A 20,326-nucleotide genomic window follows, 5' to 3' on the forward strand; every position below is an offset into this window, starting at 1 on the left:
CCTTGTGTTAATAATTATCAAAGCTTGGTAATGAATAGGTAGTGCATTACCTTTGTCTGTTTGAAATTCTTCATAATAAAAAGGTAAAAGAAAAACCACTATTTTGTAACTGCAGTGAAATAAAGGATCTAGGAAATAATCATCAATAAAAAAAACCATGAGGAAAGATTAATGGGGAATTTTATTATGGGTGGATCAGGCTGATTAACACCCGAAACCCAAAAACCAGATCATTTTATGCTCTTGAGAGGATGCAATAGGAACTACACACACTACCTACGAGGTATTCTTATAAAAAATTTGAATCAGAATCTAATCAAGCCTCTAAACTTTACCAGTTTTACAGGAAATTTGAAGAATAATCATTTGAAGGATACCACAAGAAATGAATCAATTAACTCCAGAGTGTGGAATATATAAAACAAATACCTCAGTTTTTTCAAAAAATAAATTCCAAAAAAAAAAAAAAAACGGTAAAGTTTAACAAGATTTAAAAAGACTTAGGATATATAAGAAACGTTACAATGTATAAGCCTTGTTTGGATCCTGATTTTAATAAGCCAACTATAAAAGGACATTTTGAAACAATGACTGAAATGTAAATATGGACTGTGTAGAATTATATTATTAAGGAATTAGTATTAATTTTTTAAGGATGCAAATGGCACTGTGGTTATGAAAAGAGTCATTATCTGTTAGAAATACACACTGAAGAATTTTCCGATGAAATGACATGTCTGGGACTTGTAAAACATGCCAGGAAAAAAATATACAGATAAACACACATATGTATATATACATATATATATGAAGCAAAATTTACAAAATGTTAATAATCATTGAACATGGAAGCTCATTGTACTATTCTATTTTATGTTTGAAAATTTCTGTAATAATAGGGGAAGGAAGAAAGAAGGGAAGGGGGGGAGAGAACAATGTAGATTTGAACCAAATCAATAAACAGGACTGCAGAATGAGAGCTATAAAATTTCCTAATGCCCTGAAATTCAAAGTTCTTTCTAATTTCAGGAGTTGGCAGAAGCCTTGTCTCAGAGAGATAAGACAAGTTTAGGCCCTAGGAATAATCAGTAGTGTCCTACCAATAATAAGAGAGTAATCTAGCCTGGGAATCCATGCGTCAATTAGCAAACCTCCCCCACCCTCCCCCACTTGCACTGTTATTCCCTCCAGCAGTAAGCCTACTGAGTTGGCCGCAGTAGGAAGTATGCTCCTTCCCTTCCTACTTGTAGCATCTGCTTCTTCCATTCCTTCTCTGAGGTGGCCTGAACGAGACTATGTACATGATTAGGTAGCTAGTTGTCCCTATAAATTCATCTGAATTGCCATTGGCAGCAGTTTGTAATAAATAATTCATCTTCATTTCTGAAAATTCATCTAGAAACAGTGCTTGGAGGACAATAACTTGAGCAGCTTAAATATTATAGGTGATGAAAAACTGGAACATTCTTTACTCCTCACTACCCCCCAACAATTTGGGAGGTTCAGCAAACCATGGTATTTGTAGTACACGTTCCAGATATTAAAGGAAGGTCACAGGGGTTGATTCATACTTCTGTTTTCTCCATTAGGAGACTCATAAGGAAAATGACTTTTGCAGACTTGCCCTAACATCATGGAGCATTAATCTCCATGAAGGTCTGTGGCTACTTTGGTAACACTGGAATTTGGGAGTTTTGAACATCTCTAAGAGAGGAAATAGCAGTAGATGAGAATGAATAGGTTCCACTTCAACCAACTGGTATATAAGGGCTATCTCCTTTCTGTAGATATCAGTCTTCTTCCTTCAGTATCATATTGAAAGGCAAAATGACCATAAAGTTACTACTAGTTTCTCTGCAGTTTTACAGCAATTAGGTACTGTTGGAATTATAGATATGTCTTGAATGTCTGATTTTCCTTTGCATGGGCTAAAGCAGCCTCAATGGATCATTGGCATGTGGGTAGACTGCTGGAGCCAGGCTGCTTTAGGGCTAAGTTGTTACTGCAGTGGATGGAAGCATAACTGTAGCAAAGGAGAGAATCCTAGATAGCACCAGAATGAAAGCTGCCAGTTCTAAGATGTGAATATAGAGCTGCCAACAAACAATGAGGCAAGAGTACAAAGGCAGAAATTACCAGAAATATGTCAGAAAATAGAAGAGAAATGTTGAGGAAAGGCCCAGGCTAGATGCTCGAACCTGCAGTTAGCAGGGAGTGGCCATGTGATACCAAGCTAAGTCAAGCTAAGGCCCCTTGGTTTAAAGGTACAGAATTGGGCCAAACATAACAATGTATTTTTCTAATACAGGATATTAGCTGTGGCACAGGCTACCTTGACAAATCCTAACCTGAAGTAAAAATGGACTGAGAGCCTGCCATGATGACAATTGTACTTCAGGAAGAGGATGAATTCCTAAATGGCCAGTCTCTGCTATTCAAATAATGTTACCATCTCCCAAAGAACAGTTTGGGGGCAGGAAAGAACAGTATTTCATTTCAAGCTGGACTACTCATCTACCAAAATACCATTCTGACCAAAGAAATAGATGCAGAATTACAGTCACAGCTGCATTCTGTATAGAACAAGTTGGATAATGGTACTCTAAATTGCTGATTACACTGCTAATGATTTTTTTAGTGGCATTGCATTGTTTTCCCACTTTTGTTTAAATTTCTTTAAAAAAGCATCTAGGAAGTTTTAAAAATGGTAAATTGTTAAGTATCAGTAAGTCTTCCAAAGAGAAATTCCATATAACATCCATTTCTTGAAATGGCATTCTCATATGGGATTTTGTAGGAGTGCCATTTATTGACTAGCTATTTGTTTTAATTTACTTTCTCATCAATTTACTTGCATTTAAGATTACTGAGGCCATAAGTATCTCAATATTAGTATTTGTATCTAGTTCCATAGTTGGTATGAAAAGATAATAAACCAACATATGTCATGATATGCTGGCACTGGGAATGTACTATGACTAGATTTACAAAAAGTAATAAGCAACAGTACATTTTTATTTTTATTGTGATAACCATGCTGAAATTTATTACATTGTTAGTATTTTATTGTTTAATTATGCCAACATAGCTGAGGGAGGTAATTATATTTTTATATAAAAATGCTGTTAATGTTTTTATTTCAATTTAGCAGATTATAGACTACAGATTAAAGCACTGCCATTGTTCTATATTGTTTCTTGTGCATTTAAATGGCAGAACATTTTTGCCACAAATAGTAAATTCATTTCTACTGAATTATTTTATTAAGGTTTCTAAATAATGTGCCTCTTAAATGGGAAAACCTCAATCTGGCCAGGAACTTCCATACATTAGATTTATAAAAAACATTTTATATAGAAAATGGTGTATCAATCACAATTACATCACAATGTTTTTTGAGAATTTTTCTATTTATTAAGGTAAATATCCTGTTAAAAAACTAAAAATACATTCTTGTTATGTAATTATAAATTCACAGGTAAATACTTACATTTGCTTCTAACAGATCCAATTTCAGTGATCTCTTAACACTGCAAACAAAATATTTAAGGAAATCAGATTTATATGCTTTAAGTAACCAAATATTTAAGAGTAATAAATATAAACAAAGATTCTGAGTTACTTTTGCCAATGAAAGCAGAATACCATATGAAGAAAGCAAAGCAATTTTCATGATGATGAAACTGGATTTTTTAATAGCATATTTCAATATGGAATAATATTCAAATGGACTTTTATATATGGTCTCATATACATGTACTATTGTACAGTTCAAGCATTAAAGTCATATTATTAAATAATCTTAGTAAAAATTCATATATGTGTTTTAAAATATCACTAATGAAAAATTAAGCATAAGGACAAAATAATTTACACACCCTTAATGGAGATGTTGAAAGTATATTATTTGCAGAAATAATGCACTAGGTATTAAAATAAAGGTATGAACAAGGTGAAAAAAGTTTTGCACATTATTCTAGCTTTAAACATGATTCAGTGCTACCAGACTATGACTTAACTGAGGAACAGATGCTCTATGTCTTTATAAGTCCCCAATCCATAAGAAACTATTTTTTGTCTCTCCCACTAAACTGATTCAGGAACATGCCAGGCTCTCTCTGTGCAAAATCTGTTCTGCTAAACCGGATGCCCAGCTGTTGGTGACAATGCTTAGAAAGGAAAGCTGAATATTTATAATACTTTATTTCGTACAGCTGTCTTCTAAAGAGCAGTCATCAACATTTTATTGAATGCAGACTAAATGCTCAAAGGAGAAAAAGGTCAATATAAATTAAAACTAGTTTTCCCAGTGACAAATGCAGCATTAAAAGTACTTTCTTGATCCCTGAGAAACAGAAATTATTTTATTTAAAACATTAGAGAATTTGACCATAAAAAAAAAGGATTGTATTGTAAAGGTAGTATTATAGAAAACAAAAAAAATTATACATATTAGAAAATGACTATTCATAAGTAACTACTTTTTTTCTACTGACTTTCAAACAAGTGACAAGAACAAGAAAAAATAGAAGAGATGGACAATTTACAAACATGGAGTAGTAAATATTAAATATAAAAATTTAATCTATCAAAAAAGGGCTCACTTAATTTTGCTATTATATCTATAGTAGCTTATCACATAACATTATTTCTTGAGATTAATTAAATCACTTTGAAAAATTACTTGTATCTTTTAGAAGTCCACGTGAAATCAATTTAATGTGAATTCTCAATGAAGCAACAAGAGAATAGAGGAATGAACAAATAAAAATGGCAGATGATCCGAAAAAGAATATATATTTAGTTTTGGAATATATAGGTCTCTATTCAGGTACATGAAATATTTTGGTATTTAATAAAATTTCAAAAGTAGAAATCAAAAACTAAAAGTACACAGCACAGAGTTTTTTCTGTTTTTAAATGCTAAGATGTAATACTACCTAGTAGAAGGAAACAAACCCTACCCTGATATTAATTACTCAAAATATTACTTATTGATGATTGATTCTTAGAGAAAGTAACTCAATGTTTGGATTTAAAAGATTTCCGGTTTAGGTCCTAGGGTTGATCTAAGAAGCTCAAGGAAATATATAAAAGTAAACAAGAAAGTGAGCTGGGTTAGACTGTTATTTCCCAATTTTAACAGTTCAGTGAGAATCTAAAAACATGATTTATTGTGGGTGATATGGTTTTCAGATAATTCAGGCTTGTAAACTAAAACCTGGTAATATTTACAAGAATCATGAAGAGATTTAATAGATGAGACTAGGAGAAATCTAAGAAATCACTTAGTTCATCCAATATGGAAGAGTTGGTGTGATGTGCCCACTGTCACACAGCTTGAAGGGCAGAAACTGAGATCTCAGGTCCTGTGCACAACAAATCTTTGTTGAATTGAGGGGGAGGAGTTAAGAGGTAAAGAACAGCAAACCCACTAGAGGATTTTATGACAATCTATTAGAACTAGGCCCAAAGTCAAAGTATGGACTTAATGAATATTCACTATTCACTTAAGTGAATATACTTAATGTCATAGAACTGTACACTTAATGATTAAAGTTATTAAATTAAGTACATACTATATGCTTTTAATCTTATTTTATCTACTCTTTTAGCCACAAACAACTGTAATATAAGCATGATATTGTGTTACATGGAAGAGGATGATGTTAATAGGAACAGAGAGGAAGAGATGTTTGAAACATATAAAGGAAGAACAGACAAAACTTGATTAGATATATGGGATAAATATTTTTCTAACGTATTTACTCACTTGTTACCAGTATTAGTTGGCAATTAAAAGCAATATCTCTGGTAGTTCTGTAGAGTTATAAGCAGTTTTAGGGGTTATTACTTTGGTTTAAAAAAATGGATACACCATGGGGAACCTGGGTGACTCAGTCGTTAAGGGTCTGCCTTCGGCTCAGGTCATGATCTCAGGGTCCTGGGATCGAGCCCTGCATTGGGCTCTCTGCTCTGTTGGAAACCTGCTTCTCTCTCTCCCACTCCCCCTGCTTGTGTTCCCTCTCTCGCTGTGTCTCTGTCAAAAAAAGAAAAAATCTTAAAAAAAAAAATGGATACATCAAAAAGGACTCAAATAGACATTTCTCCAAATAAGATATACTACTGGCCAATAAACATATGAAAAAATGTTCAACATCCCTAATATTAGAAAAATGCAAATCTGAACCACAAAGAAATACTATTTCACAACCATTAGGATGTCTATTATAAAAAAAAAAAAGAGAGAAAATGCTGGCTAGGATACAGAGAACTGGAATGTTCGTGCACTGCTGGTGGGACTGTAAAATGGTACAGCTGCTGTGAAAAACAGTTTGGCAGTTCCTCAAAAAATTACATGTAGAATTGCCATATAATTCAGCAATTCCACTTCTGGGTATATATCCAAAAGAATGGAAAGCAGAGACACAAACAGGTATTTGAACACCCATGTTCATAGCAGCATTATTTCCAATAGCCAAAATGTGAAAACAATGCAAGTGCCCATTGACAGGTAAATGAGTACACGAAATGTAGTATAGATATACAGTGGTATATTATTCAGCTTTAAAAAGGAAAGAAATTCTGACACATGCTACAACACAGATGAACCTTGAAGATATCATGCTAAGTGAAATAAGCCAATATCAAAAGGGCAAATACTGTATGATCCACTCAAACGAGGTACTTAAAGTAGTCCAATTCATAAACACAGAAAATACTCGTTGCCACTAAAGGAAGGGTGAATAGGGATGGGTATAAAATTTCAGTTTTGCAAGATGGAAGAAGTTTTGGAGATAGATGATGGTGACAGTTGCACAAAGTGAATATACTTAATGTCATAGAACTGTACACTTAATGATTAAACTGTAAACTTTAGGGGCGCCTGGGTGGGTCAGTTGGTTAAGCATCTGCCTTCGGCTCAGGTCATGATCCCAGAGTCCTGGAATCGAGTCCTATGTCGGGCTTCCTGCTCTGCAGGGAGTCTGCTTCTCCCTCTGCTCCTCCACCCACTCATTCTCTCAATCTCTCTCTCCCAAATAATAAAGTCTTTTAAAAAATAATTTTTTAAATGGGCACTTATCTACTGTATCCTAATTTCCTCCCTTGTCCTGGTAATCTTATTACTTCTGCAGATTACTTCCCACTTCCAACTTAACCCAAATTTACACCTATGTCCATAATTTAACTACTGTGCTTCATTTTTAGGTTTACTAAGTTTAGATTCATTGGGATGAAAATTCTGGTTGCTACCAGCATTTTGCTCTTGAGAATTTAGGAAAGATAAATACATTTGCCATGCAATTTCATATCAATAGGAATAGGAAGTAACTATGTTTATGGGATTAGTCATACTACTAAGACTATCCTCCCCTATTTTATTTAGCTTATCACATGGTAGTATCCTGAATAGGATTCTCTGATTCTATCAGAACAGAACAAGTACAGGAGTTTCATTATACAACATTACTAACACTGATGACAATATAAAAGAAATTACTTTAGAAAAAAATGAACTTTCATTTCGTTTATAATTAAGAATGAGGAATGACACATCAAAAAGCACAAAATTACATGTTTTGTGCTTCTCTTTTTTGATAGAGTGCGAGTGGGCAGAGAGGGGAGAGAATCTCAAGTAGGCTCCATGCTCAGTGCAGAGCCCAATGTGGGGCTCAATCTCAGACGCCAAGATCATGACTTGAGCAGAAATCAATAGTTGGACACCGAACTGACTGAGCCACCCAAGCACCCCTTTGAGCTTCTCTTCAAAATACTGGATTAAATATAATTTTGAATAGCAGAGCTGAGGGTAAGAGTGGGTGTGTGAGGAGACAGATAAACTTTGTAAAGCAGATAAGAGTCAGAGAGCCTTGATGCTATGCCAAATTCCTCCACTAAGTTTGGGCAAATCACATAATTTCACTAAGCTTCATAAAGGTGATAATAATACTGGCCCATAAACTAGTTAGGGAATTTCTGAATGGAAGATTAAAATATCACTTACAATGTCAGTGCTTCCATTTACTTCCTACTATAATGGGGATGACAATGTTTCAAGAGTATTTAAAGGATTTAGTATACTTGTGAGATGCTTAGAAATCCTTTGATGAAAGGCAATGACCAAATTCACATCCCATGTGACTCCTTTGGTGTAAATTGAGATATCTGAAATGATTTATTTTCCATTCTATGTATGAGAATGAGAAAAGAATCTTCTATATCCTTTTTATCTTCTCCCTTTCATTCAAGTCTTTTGTGTTCTCTCAAGCGCTCTTTTGTGTTCAACATTCACGGTGGTCATACAATAATTCACTATCATGGTAGATGGTGGTAGAGAGAAATATTACTCTGTTACATGTAGAAATACGGTCATCATGTGAAAGCACCTAAATAAATAAAATCCTCTGTTATTCTTCATGATAAAACTGGCCAAAACCTTAAGCAGTTATTGGGCAACAGACGTTTTTTGTGTCAAAAGCTTATTAAAAGGTTAATAGAGAATTAGTTAAACAATTCTTACAGAAATAAAGGGATATATTTGGGAATACTGATTCCAGAAGATAAATAAATAGAGGTGAGATGGTCACTGGGCAAAATAAAATGAGAAATGATGTAAGATAATTTCATTTTTAAATGAGTATTCTCAAAAATGAACATTAATATTCATTACTATTTCCTCCTGTGAGAAATTTATATATACATATATGTATCATCACACATAAATATATAAAAAGGACATGTTAAATCCTTTTAAAATTTATCAAAAGTGGCCATGTAAGACTGATGAATCACAGACCTGTACCCCTGAAACAAATAATACATTATGTTAATAAAAAAATAAAAAAATAAATTTAAAAAGGAGCCAAATAGTTTTATCAGAATTAAATATGGGAAATGGATGATATTTTACATATTTTTTTAAAGATTTTATTTATTTATTTGACAGAGAGAGAGCACAAGCAGGGGGAGCGACGGGCAGAGGGAGAAGGAGAAGCAGACTCCCTGCTGAGCAAGGAGCCCGATGTGGGGCTCGATCCCAGGACCCTGAAATCATATTTTACATATTTTTTGTATTATATTTTATAGCAAAAATTAATAATAAATTTACATTGATGTCTACCTTCCCCTTGAGAATCTAGCACAATCATCTCTAAGTTTTCCCTGACATAGTCCACATTGTATTAAGGATCTTTCTACTCTATAGCACTATAGTATGCCCCTCTCACAAAACTTACCAGGTTGAAATAGTCTATTTGTATGTTTGTCTTTCCCCCCTGAACTAAGATATTTATATCATTAGCACCTTCACTCTTCAGTGGTAAGTTAAACATCCTTGTTAAACTATCTTTCCCACAAAAATTAAAACTCCCAGCAAATACAGTATCTCTTCATATTTGAATCCCCAAAGCCTGACACAGTAATGGGTGCAAAAGTGTTATATAAATTAATGATTTATTTAATTAATTGTATTTATTTTTAACTTAAAACTTCAGTCTCAAATTGAGGAATATATTTAGTTCCTTTAAATTTTTATGATCCTCCAATCCTGATTTTTTTTTTTAAGATTTTATTTATTTGACAGAGAGAGAGAGAGAGAGAGACAGTGAGAAAGGGAACACAAGCAGGGGTAGCGAGAAAGGGAGAAGCAGCCTTCCCACTGAGCAGGGAGCCTGATGTGGGGCTCCATCCCAGGACCCTGGGATCATGACCTGAGCCGAAGGCACTTAATGACTGAGCCACCCAGGCGCCCTTCCTCCAATCCTGTTTAAGATAGTTTCAGTGCAGGTTCCCAAAAGATGTCTTATTAACGGTCTTATCTCTAATGTAGTATCTTATATGGATCTATGTCTTAACAGTTCTGGAAAAACCTAAACCATAATCTTTTCAAATATTGACTTTCCTTCATTCTTCCTTTCTAGACTTCATCTAGAAGTAATTTTAGACTTTATAGTTCCATTTTCCATATATCTGAACTCTTATTTCTTAGCATTTCTTGTCTCTCTAGTGCATGTGGGCAATTCAGAGCTATCTTCCAGTTGTCTAATTCTTTCTTCAATTGTATCTAATTTACTATTTAATCCACCCATTAGTTTTTTTTTTTAAATAATCTGATGAGTATGGGGGGTAACTTTTAATTTTTACTTAATTTTAAACTTACAAAAAACTAGGAGTAAGAGTTCTTATCTTTTACCCAGACTTATCACTTATTTACATTTTGTCCTATTTGTTTTATCATTCTTTCTCTCTTGCTCTAGTTCTTTGACTTAGAGCAGGTTATGCCCTGATAAACCCATCTAAGCTGAAAATGCAATTAATACACCAAACCTACAAAATATTATAGCCTAGCCTAGCCTATCTCACAACGCTTACATTAACTTATAATTGGGCAAAATCATCTAACACAAAGCCTATTTTACAATAAAGTACTGAATATCTCATGCAATTTACTGAATACTATACTAAAAGTGAAAAACAGAATGGTTATATGGGTACAGAATGGTTTTAAGTGTATCATTTTTTTTTTACCCTTGCAACTGGGTGGGGCTGACTGGGAGCTATATCTCACTGCCACTGACTAGCACCACAAGAGACTACCGTATTACATATCACTAGCCAGGAAAAAAAAATCACAGATTTTTAAAATGTATATATAAAGATACACAGAACTAGAACAGAAAAATACAAGTCTATCTCTCTGTATATATGTGTATTTAAAAAATCCGTGATTTCATATTGATACCTCCAATGCCAAGCTAAAATATTTTAAATTCCTCTATACAACAATGAAAACCTAGCTTCTATTATCTGCAAAATACTTATCATTTGCTCAAGCCTAGAATACATAGAAATCAGTTTAAGAAGTGCTAACCCAGACCCCTAAGCAAAGCAAATCTATTTACTAAGATTCAGTATTTGCATAATATTGTTAACTGCAAAATGTACATAAAGTCATTTTACCAGGTGTTAAACAGTATTTCAATATAGTTTTAATCTGCATTTTCCTGATGACTAACAAAATGCTTCCTTGCCATTTATGTAACTTTTCTTTAAATTAAATATTGGTTCAAGTTTTTGAACTATTATTTTAATGAGTTTTACTATTTACTTATTGTTTTACTGTTGAGTTATAAGAATTCTTTATATATTCTAAATATAAATTGTTTAAAATATATCTTATATTTTCTCCTACTCAGTGGCTTGACAATTCATTTTTTAAATTTTTTTTCAAAGAAGGGCTTTTAATTCCCTGCTTTTTTTTTTTACAAAGGTTTTATTTATTTGACAGAGACAGGAGAGGGAACACAAGCAGGGGGAGTGGGAGAGGGAGAAGCAGGCTTCCTGTGGAGCAGGGAGCCCGATGCGAGGCTCGATCCCAGGACCATGGGATCATGACCTGAGCCGAAGGCAGACGCTTAACGACTGAGCCACCCAGGCGCCCTGACAATTCATTTTTTAAAAAAAATTTTTTTTAAGTAATCTCTATACCCAATGTGGGGCTCGAACTCACAACCCTGAGATCAAGAAAGGTGCATGCTCTACTGACTAAGCCAGCCAGGCACCCTGACAATTCATTTAAAAAAATTTTTTTTTATTTTTACTTTAATTCCAGTATAGTTAATATAGAGTGTTATATTAGTTTCAGGTGTACAATATAGTGATTCAACAATTCTATACATTACTCAGTGCTCATGAAGATGAGTGTACTTTTAATCCTCTTCACCTATTTCACCCATCCCCCCACCCATCTCCCCTCTGGTAACCATCTGTTTGCTCTCTATAGTTAAGAGTCCATTTTTCGGTTTGGCTCTCTCACTTTTTTACCCTTTAAATTTTTTCTTTAATTCCACAGATGAGTGAAATCACATGGTATTTGTCTTTCTCTTGAGTGACTGATTTCTCTTAGCATTATACTCTCTGGCTCCAACCATGTTGTTGCAGATGGCAAGATTTCATTCTTTTTTATGGCTGAATAATATTCTGTGTGTGTGTGTGTATGGCTATCTGGCTATTGTAAATAATGCTGCAATAAACAAAAAACACAGGGGTGCATATATCCTTTTGAATTAGTGTTCTTGTGTTCTTTGGGTAAATGCCTAGTAGTGCAATTAGTATGATCATAGGGTATTCTGTTTTTATTTTTTTTTCAAAATTTAAAAAAAATTATTTATTTATTTGAGAGAGAGAGAGAGAGAGAGAGAGAGAGAGCACAAGAGGGGGTAGGGTCAGAAGGAGAAGCAGACTTCCTGCTGAGCAGGGAGCCCGACATGGGACTCAATCCTGGGACTCCAGGATCATGACCTGAGCTGAAGGCAGTCGCTTAACCAACTGAGCCACCCAGGCACCCAGGGTATTCTATTTTAGTTTTTTGAGGACCCTACATACTGTTTTCCAGAGTGGCTGCACCAGTTTGCATTCCCACCAACAATGCACAAGGGTTCCTTTTTCTCCCTGTCCAACACTTGTTTGCATTTTTGATTTTAGCCATACTGATAGGTGTGAGATGGTATCTCATTGTAGTTTTTATTTCATTTCCTTGATAATGAGTGCTGTTGGGCACCTTTTCATGTGTCTGTTGGTCATCTGCATGTCTTCTTTGAAGAAATGTCTGTTCATGTCTTCTGCCCATTTTTTAATTGAATTATTTGGGGTTTTTGGTGTTGCATTGCATAAATTTTTATGTATTTCGGGTACTAACACTTTATCGGATATGTCATTTGCAAATATCTTCTCCTATTCAGTAAGTTGTCTTCTAGTTTGTTGACTGATTCCTTTGTTGTGCAGAAGCTTTTATTTTTGATGTAGTCCCAATAGTTTTTGCTTCTGTTCCCTTTTCTCAGGAGATAGGTCTAGAAAAATGTTGCTAGAGCCAACTGCAGAGAAATTATTGCCTGTGCTCTCTTCTAGGATTTTTATGGTTTCGGGTTTCACATTTAGGCCCTTAATCCATTTTGAGTTTATTTTCATGTATGGTGTAAGTGGTCCAGTTTCATTCTTTTGAATGTAGTTGCCCAGCTTTCCCAACACTGTTGAAGAGTCTTTTTCCCATTGCATATTCTTGCCTCCTTTGTCGAAGATTAATTGACCATATAATCATGGGTTTGTTTCTGGGCTTTCTACCTTGTTCTGTTGATCTATGTGTCTATCTTTGTGTCAGTACCATATTGGTTTTTTTTTTATTTTTTATTGTTATGTTAATCACCATACACTACATCATTAGTTTTTGATGTAGTGTTCCATGACTCATTGTTTGTGCATAACACCCAGTGCTCCATGTAGATCGTGCCCTCTTTAATACCCATCACCAGGCTAACCCATCCCCCCACCCCCCTCCCCTCTAGAACCCTCAGTTTGTTTTTCAGAGTCCATTGTCTCTCATGGTTTGTCTCCCCCTCCGACTTACTCCCCTTCATTCTTCCCCTCCTGCTATCTTCTTCTTCTTTTTTTCTTAACATATATTGTATTGTTTGTTTCAGAAGTACAGATCTGTGATTCAACAGTCTTGCACAATTCACAGCACTCACCATAGCACATACCCTCCCCAATGTCTATCACCCAGCCACCCCATCCCTCCCACCCCCCACCACTCAGGCAACCCTCAGTTTGTTTCCTGAGATTAAGAATTCCTCATATCAGTGAGGTCATATGATACATGTCTTTGTCTGATTGACTTATTTCACTCAGCATAACACCCTCCAGTTCCATCCACGTCGTTGCAAATGGCAAGATCTCATTCCTTTTGATGGCTGCATAATATTCCATTGTGTATATATACCACTTCTTCTTTATCCATTCATCTGTCGATGGACAATTTGGCTCTTTCCACAGTTTGGCTATTGTGGACATTGCTGCTATAAACATTGGGGTGCATGTACCCCTTTGGAACTCTACATTTGTATCTTTGTGGTAAATACCCAGTAGTGCAATTGCTGGATCGTATGGCAGCTCTATTTTCAACTGTTTGAGGAACCTCCATCCTGTTTTCCAGAGTGGTTGCACAAGCTTGCATTCCCACCAACAGTGTAGGAGGGTTCCCCTTTCTCCGCATCCCCGCCAACATCTGCTGTTTCCCGACTTGTTAATTTTAGCCATTCTGACTGGTGTGAGGTGGTATCTCATTGAGGTTTTGATTTGGATTTTCCTGATGCCGAGTGATGTTGAGCACTTTTTCATGTGTCTGTTGGCCATTTGGATGTCTTCTTTGGAAAAATGTCTGTTCATGTCTTCTGCCCAGTTCTTGATTGGATTATTTGTTCTTTGGCTATTGAGTTTGATAAGTTCTTTATAGATTTTGGATACTAGCCCTTTATCTGATATGTCATTTGCAAATATTTTCTCCCATTCTGTCGGTTGTCTTTTGGTTTTGTGGACTGTTTCTTTTGCTGTGCAAAAGCTTTTTATCTTGATGAAATCCCAATAGTTCATTTTTGCTCTGGCTTCCCATGCCTTTGGCGATGTTTCTAGGAAGAAGTTGCTGCGGCTGAGGTCAAAGAGGTTGCTACCTGTGTTCTCCTTTAGGATTTTGATGGACTCCTGTCTCACGTTTAGGTCTTTCAACCATTTGGAGTCTATCTTTGTGTGTGGTGTAAGGAAATGGTCCAGTTTCATTCTTCTGCACGTGGCTGTCCAATTTTCCCAACACCATTTGTTGAAGAGACTGTCTTTTTTCCATTGGACATTCTTTCCTGCTTTGTCAAAGATGAGTTGACCATAGAGTTGAGGGTCCATTTCTGGGCTCTCGATTCTGTTCCATTGATCTATGTGTCTGTTTTTGTGCCAGTACCATACTGTCTTGATGACTACAGCTTTGTAATAGAGCTGGAAGTCTGGAATTGTGATGCCGCCAGCTTTGCTTTTCTTTTTCAATATTCCTCTGGCTATTTGGGGTCTCTTCTGGTTCCATACAAATTTTAGGATTATTTGTTTCATTTCTTTGAAAAAAGTGGATGGTATTTTGATGGGGATTGCATTGAATGTGTAGATTGCTTTAGGTAGCATTGACATCTTCACAATGTTTGTTCTTCCAATCCATGAGCATGGAACGTTTTTCCATTTCTTTGTGTCTTCTTCAATATCTTTCATGAGTATTTTATAGTTTTCTGAGTACAGATCCTTTGCCTCTTTGGTTAAATTTATTCCTAGGTATCTTATGGTTTTGGGTGCAATTGTAAATGGGATCGACTCCTTGATTTGTCTCTCTTCTGTCTTGTTGTTGGTGTATAGGAATGCCACTGATTTCTGTGTATTGATTTTATATCCTGCTACTTAGTACCATACTGTTTTGATTATGACAGCCTTATAGTATAATTTGAAATCTGGAATTGTAATACCTCTAGCTTTTGATGATTCATTTTCTTAATTGTGTCCTTTGATGAGAAGTTCAAAATTTAGATGAAGTCTATTATTTTTTCTTTTATGGTTATTGTTTTTTGTATCTTGCCTGAAATTTTACCTACCCCACGTTGTAACAATATTCTCATATACTTCCTTCAGAAACTTTAGCTTTTACATATAGGACTATGCTATATTTCAAATCAATTTTTTATATGGTATAAGGTAGAAGTTGAGGGTGTTTCATTTACTTTTCTGTATGGTGTCCCAGAACCATGTGGACTTTTCTTTCCCCACTGAATTGCTCTGGCACCTTTGTGGGTCTATTTCTGGACTTTGGATTCTCTTCCATTTTATCTATTTATCCCTATGTCCAAACCACATTGAATTCAGAACCACTTTATATTAAGTCTAGTTAGTGTATGTACTCCAACTTCATTCTTCTTTTTCAAGATTATTTTCTTATAAGTCTTTTGCCTTTTCATAAAAATTTTGAAATCAGTTTTTCTATTCCTATAAAATGTTTGCTGGGATTGACAGGAAATGCATTGAATCTAAAGATCAACTGGGGAGAACTAAGAATTTAACATTACTGAGACTTCAAATCCATAAACATGCGCCTATTGAGATCTTTATTTTCTCTAAGCAATGTTGTCATCTTCAAGGTAGAAATAAGTGTCTTCTAGTTAAACTTCTTTTAAGTAGTTTTAAAATGTGATTGTATATGGAAACATTTAAGCTTCATTTTCAGGTGTTTCTTGCGAAAATGTAGAAACAGAATTGATTTTTGTATATTGACTATGTGATCTGCATCTTTGCTAAATAGCTCTAATAACTGGCAAATCATCAATTTTACTTTTTCCTTTCCAACATTTACACATTTCCTTTCTTTTTAGTGCTTTGTTAAATAGAAGTGGTGGGAGGGCACATCTTGCCTTATTCCTAATCTTAGAATTAAGTGTTTAGTGCTGAGCATGATATGTATAGGTTTTTCAAAGGAATTAGTTCCCTTTCTACTTCTACTGTGCTGTTTTTATTTTATCATGAATGAGGGTGCTCTTTGTACAACTATTAATATGATCTCCTTTATTCTCTTTTTGAAAAATGTGAATTGATTTTAAAATAACAGAATAATTTGCATTCTTGGGATAAGCCCCACTTGGACATAATGTATTACCCTTTTATATGTTGAATTAGATTTGCTAATTTTTTTTAAGTTTTTTTATTTATTTATTTGAGAGGGAGAGAGAGAGCACGCACGTGCGAATGCAAGAGCAGGGGGAGGGAGAAGGAGACTCCCCGCTGATCAGGGAGCCCGATAAGGGGCTCAATCCCAGGATACTAGGATCATGATCTGAGCAGAAGGCAGATGCTTAACCGACTAAGCTACCCAGGTGCCCCTAGATTTGCCAATCTTTTTTAAGGATTTTTGAGTCCATGTTCATGAAATATATTGGTCAGCAATATTTTCATAATTCTTTTACCATATTTTGATATCAGGTTAGGTAGTATCAGCGTTATGAGGATTAAATGAGTTGGGATATATATATGTTATATATACATTACATATATAAGTTGTACATAAATTATAGAATTATATATAAACATATAACTTAAAATGTATATATATGTAAAATCTATGTATAGATTTTAAATCTAGTCTGATATTCTCTACCTTTTCACAGGAGTCTTTACTTCACTTAAAGTTACTATTTTGGAACCAGGCTGTTCCTGCTGAAACTGTGCTGTTTAGAAATTTTTCTTTTTTGCTAAATATATATATATATTTTAAGAAATGGGATCCCAGTCATCAAAATGATTTGAGGGTATCCCACTTTCCCCCCCATTTCTGAGACCCCAGCTGGTTTTATGTTTAAAAACTGTGGTCCTTCCTTAAATGAAATGACTTACCAAAAGTAATTTAGAACTTCAATGGCCATTATGGGAAACTTTCTCTCTCTCCAAACTTAACTTTTCTCAAAACTGAATTGGACAGCCATGGCTCTAAAATTGTCAAAAGTGAATGGGATGCCTATTTTGATTAGTATTTTGAAGCTTCCGAAAGTTATTGGAAATCTAAAATTGCTTCTCTGCAAAATACAATTTCTAGACTAACCGAAGTAAACAAAGAAAGAAAGAAATAAGGGCTTCTGAAGCCTCTTTTCTGCCTTCTCCATCTTCTTTGTCTCAGTACATGTGGCAGATATCCTGTTCTCAGTCTCTACCTCTGGTGCCATTTTTCTCGGCACCATCACCATCTCCCCTATTGTGCCCCATGCTAATTCTTTCACCAAATTTCCCTTTTCCTCCAAATCTTTCCCCACTCCCTACTCTCCTGAGCCTATTAAAACCTGCCCCTTTAAAGTTAAATCTTCTGAGGATCCTAATAAACCTCAAATTTCTTATGCTCTCTGGACTAAGGCCAAATTACAAGCTGTAAAGTTTCCCAAAGTGACTGAGGACAACAATGCATTTGCTGAAGAATTCAACATCTAGAAGAAGACCAAAATTTTCTTAAAAGACTGTTTGCATGAAGCACTGGGTGTTATACGCAAACAATGAATCATGGAACACTACATCAAAAACTAATAATGTAATGTATGGTGATTAATACAACATAATAAAAAAAGTTAAAAAAAAACTGGTGTTGAGTTTCACAGTTATGTACATGTTTGTCAGGCTTTTGTGTGCAAGCCTGAATTTTGTTCCAATTAGCAGGCTTAGGAAAAGCTACTACAAATGCTTGGTGGAGATTTCCAGAGATTGTTCTAGCATCTTGCCAAAGATTGGTGTCTGTTTCTCTAAACCCCTTTTAGGGTGTCCCCACTGGGCTAGTTTCATCCAGTGTTTGGCCTGGTCCTCACACCAGCATGAGGTCTAACTAATAGAAATCTGAGAAACCAGGTTGGTAAGTTTAAATAACTTGGTCAATCTACCCAGGTAGCATTTAACTCTATGTTTATTAATGGACTAAACTAGAATCTTTCTCTTTTAGTTAAAGGGATGAGGATAGAATGGGAAACCATGTCCCCTCCAGATTTAGTTAACCTGGCAAACCAGCTCACCCACACCCTAGATGAGTAATTTAAAACAAAGATGTCTAAAATTCTCAATTTTCAACTCCAGCAAATGAAAGCCCCTAAACAATACAAACAACCCTCCTTCCCCACTAGTTTCTGCTATTATTGCAAAGGGCCAGGACAGTGGAAAAAGATTGTTACAAACTTAAGTGCTCCAGGTGCCTTGAGCCCTTTAAGCCAGACTTTCCAGTCCTTCTAATTCCTAACGGGGCTCCAAGGAACTATAGGGGCTCTTCTCAAACCTCCCTCTTAATCAGCTTGGAGACACCACTCTCCAGATTGGGAATGAATCTCTCCATCCTTATTGACATTGGAGCTACACTCTCAATGCTTAGCCCCACTGCTATAAAGCATTCCCTGCCTCAAGATACTAAAACAGTTCAAATGGGGGGGGGGGGTCTTTAATAAACCTCAACAGGTTCTTGCCTCTGAACCTATTCCCTTTTGTTTAGGTGCTTTAGAGTTACAGACCCTTTTCTCCTTAGTTCCTCTGCCCCTATTCATTTATTGGGCTGAGATTTCTTAGAAAAATATTATGCAAATTTCTTTCTTTCAAAGGGGGAAATAAGTCTAAAATTTGATAGTAGTAACCAAAATAGCCAACCAGGCAAATTAAATGATCCTTTGACATCTTTTATTTGCTCTCTCTGATGGCACTATAGCTGAGTTTGGGGACAAAGATCAGTTGTCCATGGGCAAAATCAACTGGTGTTGGTAGAATCTACAGTGCACCTCCCAACAAGATTCAAACAGATCTCTCAAAACCTCTCCCCAGAACTAATCAATACCCTATAGTTTTTCAAGGCATCAAGCCCATAATATAAGATTATAAGACTCAGTGCTTTATTATCCCTTGCACTAGTCCCTGCAATGCCCCTATTTTCCTGTGAGAAAACCCAACGTCCAAGAATAGAGGTCTGTCCAAGACCTCTGAGCAATAAGTAACACTGTTATCCCTCAGCACCCTATTGTTCCTAACCCCCACATACTACTGATACCTATTCCCACCAAAAGCAAACTTTTTACCCTAATTGATCTTTGCAGTGTATTTTTTCTTTAAATTTTTTATTGTTATGTTAACCACCATACATTATATCATTAGTTTTTGATGTAGTGTCCCATGATTCATTGTTTGTGCATAACACCCAGTGCTCCATGCAGAACGTGCCCTCTTTAATACCCATCACCAGGCTAACCCATCCCCCCACCCCCCTCCCCTCTAGAACCCTCAGTTTGTTTTTCAGAGTCCATCGTCTCTCATGGTTCGTCTCCCCCTCCAATTTACTGCCCTTCATTCTTCCCCTCCTGCTATCTTCTTCTTCTTTTTTTTTCTTAACATATATTGCATTATTTGTTTCAAGGGTACAGATCTGTGATTCAACAGTCTTGCACAATTCACAGCACTCATCATAGCACATACCCTCCCCAATGTCTATCACCCAGTCACCCCATCCCTCCCACCCCCCAGCACTCCAGCTGATCTTTGCAGTGCATTTTTTAGTATTCTAGTTGATAAAGATACTTTTGCTTTCACTTGGGAAGAATGGCAATACACCTGGAGAGTAATGTTCCAGGGTTACACAGAGAGTCCTTACTTTTCACAAACCTTAAAATTGGATGATATAAAGTTTTCTGTAGGATCTACTTTGTTACAATACACAGATGATTGCTTCTCTGCTGCCTTTCTCAAACCTCTTCATAGGAAGACAGCATCTACTTGTTAAAACTTTTGGTCTTAAAGGGACATAAAGTCTCCAAAGAAAAACTACAGTTTGTTCAAACCCAGGTTTGATACTTATGACACACGATCTTGATATAAGGACTACATTTGGATCCAGGATTTATGGCATCCTGAACTTCCCAAAACCAAAACCAAAGCACTAATTACGATATTTTCTTGGACCAGTTGGCTGCTG

General features: G+C 35.6%; 1 protein-coding gene across 3 annotated transcripts in view; it reads right to left on the minus strand.

Annotated features, from left to right (window-relative positions):
* Positions 1 to 20,326, minus strand: part of LOC113927521 (integrin subunit beta 3 binding protein) — a 67,136-nt gene that overhangs the window by 42,780 nt on the left and 4,030 nt on the right. For 2 of the 3 annotated variants that reach the window (XM_027603415.2, XM_027603407.2), the window contains exon 2: positions 3,491 to 3,530. The exons of the other annotated variant lie outside the window; for it this stretch is intronic. In XM_027603415.2, the coding sequence (XP_027459216.1) occupies positions 3,491 to 3,530 (40 nt within the window). The remainder of the gene's footprint in view (positions 1 to 3,490; positions 3,531 to 20,326) is intronic. 3 annotated transcript variants of the gene reach the window in all.

Source organism: Zalophus californianus, chromosome 4, assembly GCF_009762305.2.
Source record: "Zalophus californianus isolate mZalCal1 chromosome 4, mZalCal1.pri.v2, whole genome shotgun sequence".
Taxonomy (NCBI): domain Eukaryota; kingdom Metazoa; phylum Chordata; class Mammalia; order Carnivora; family Otariidae; genus Zalophus; species Zalophus californianus.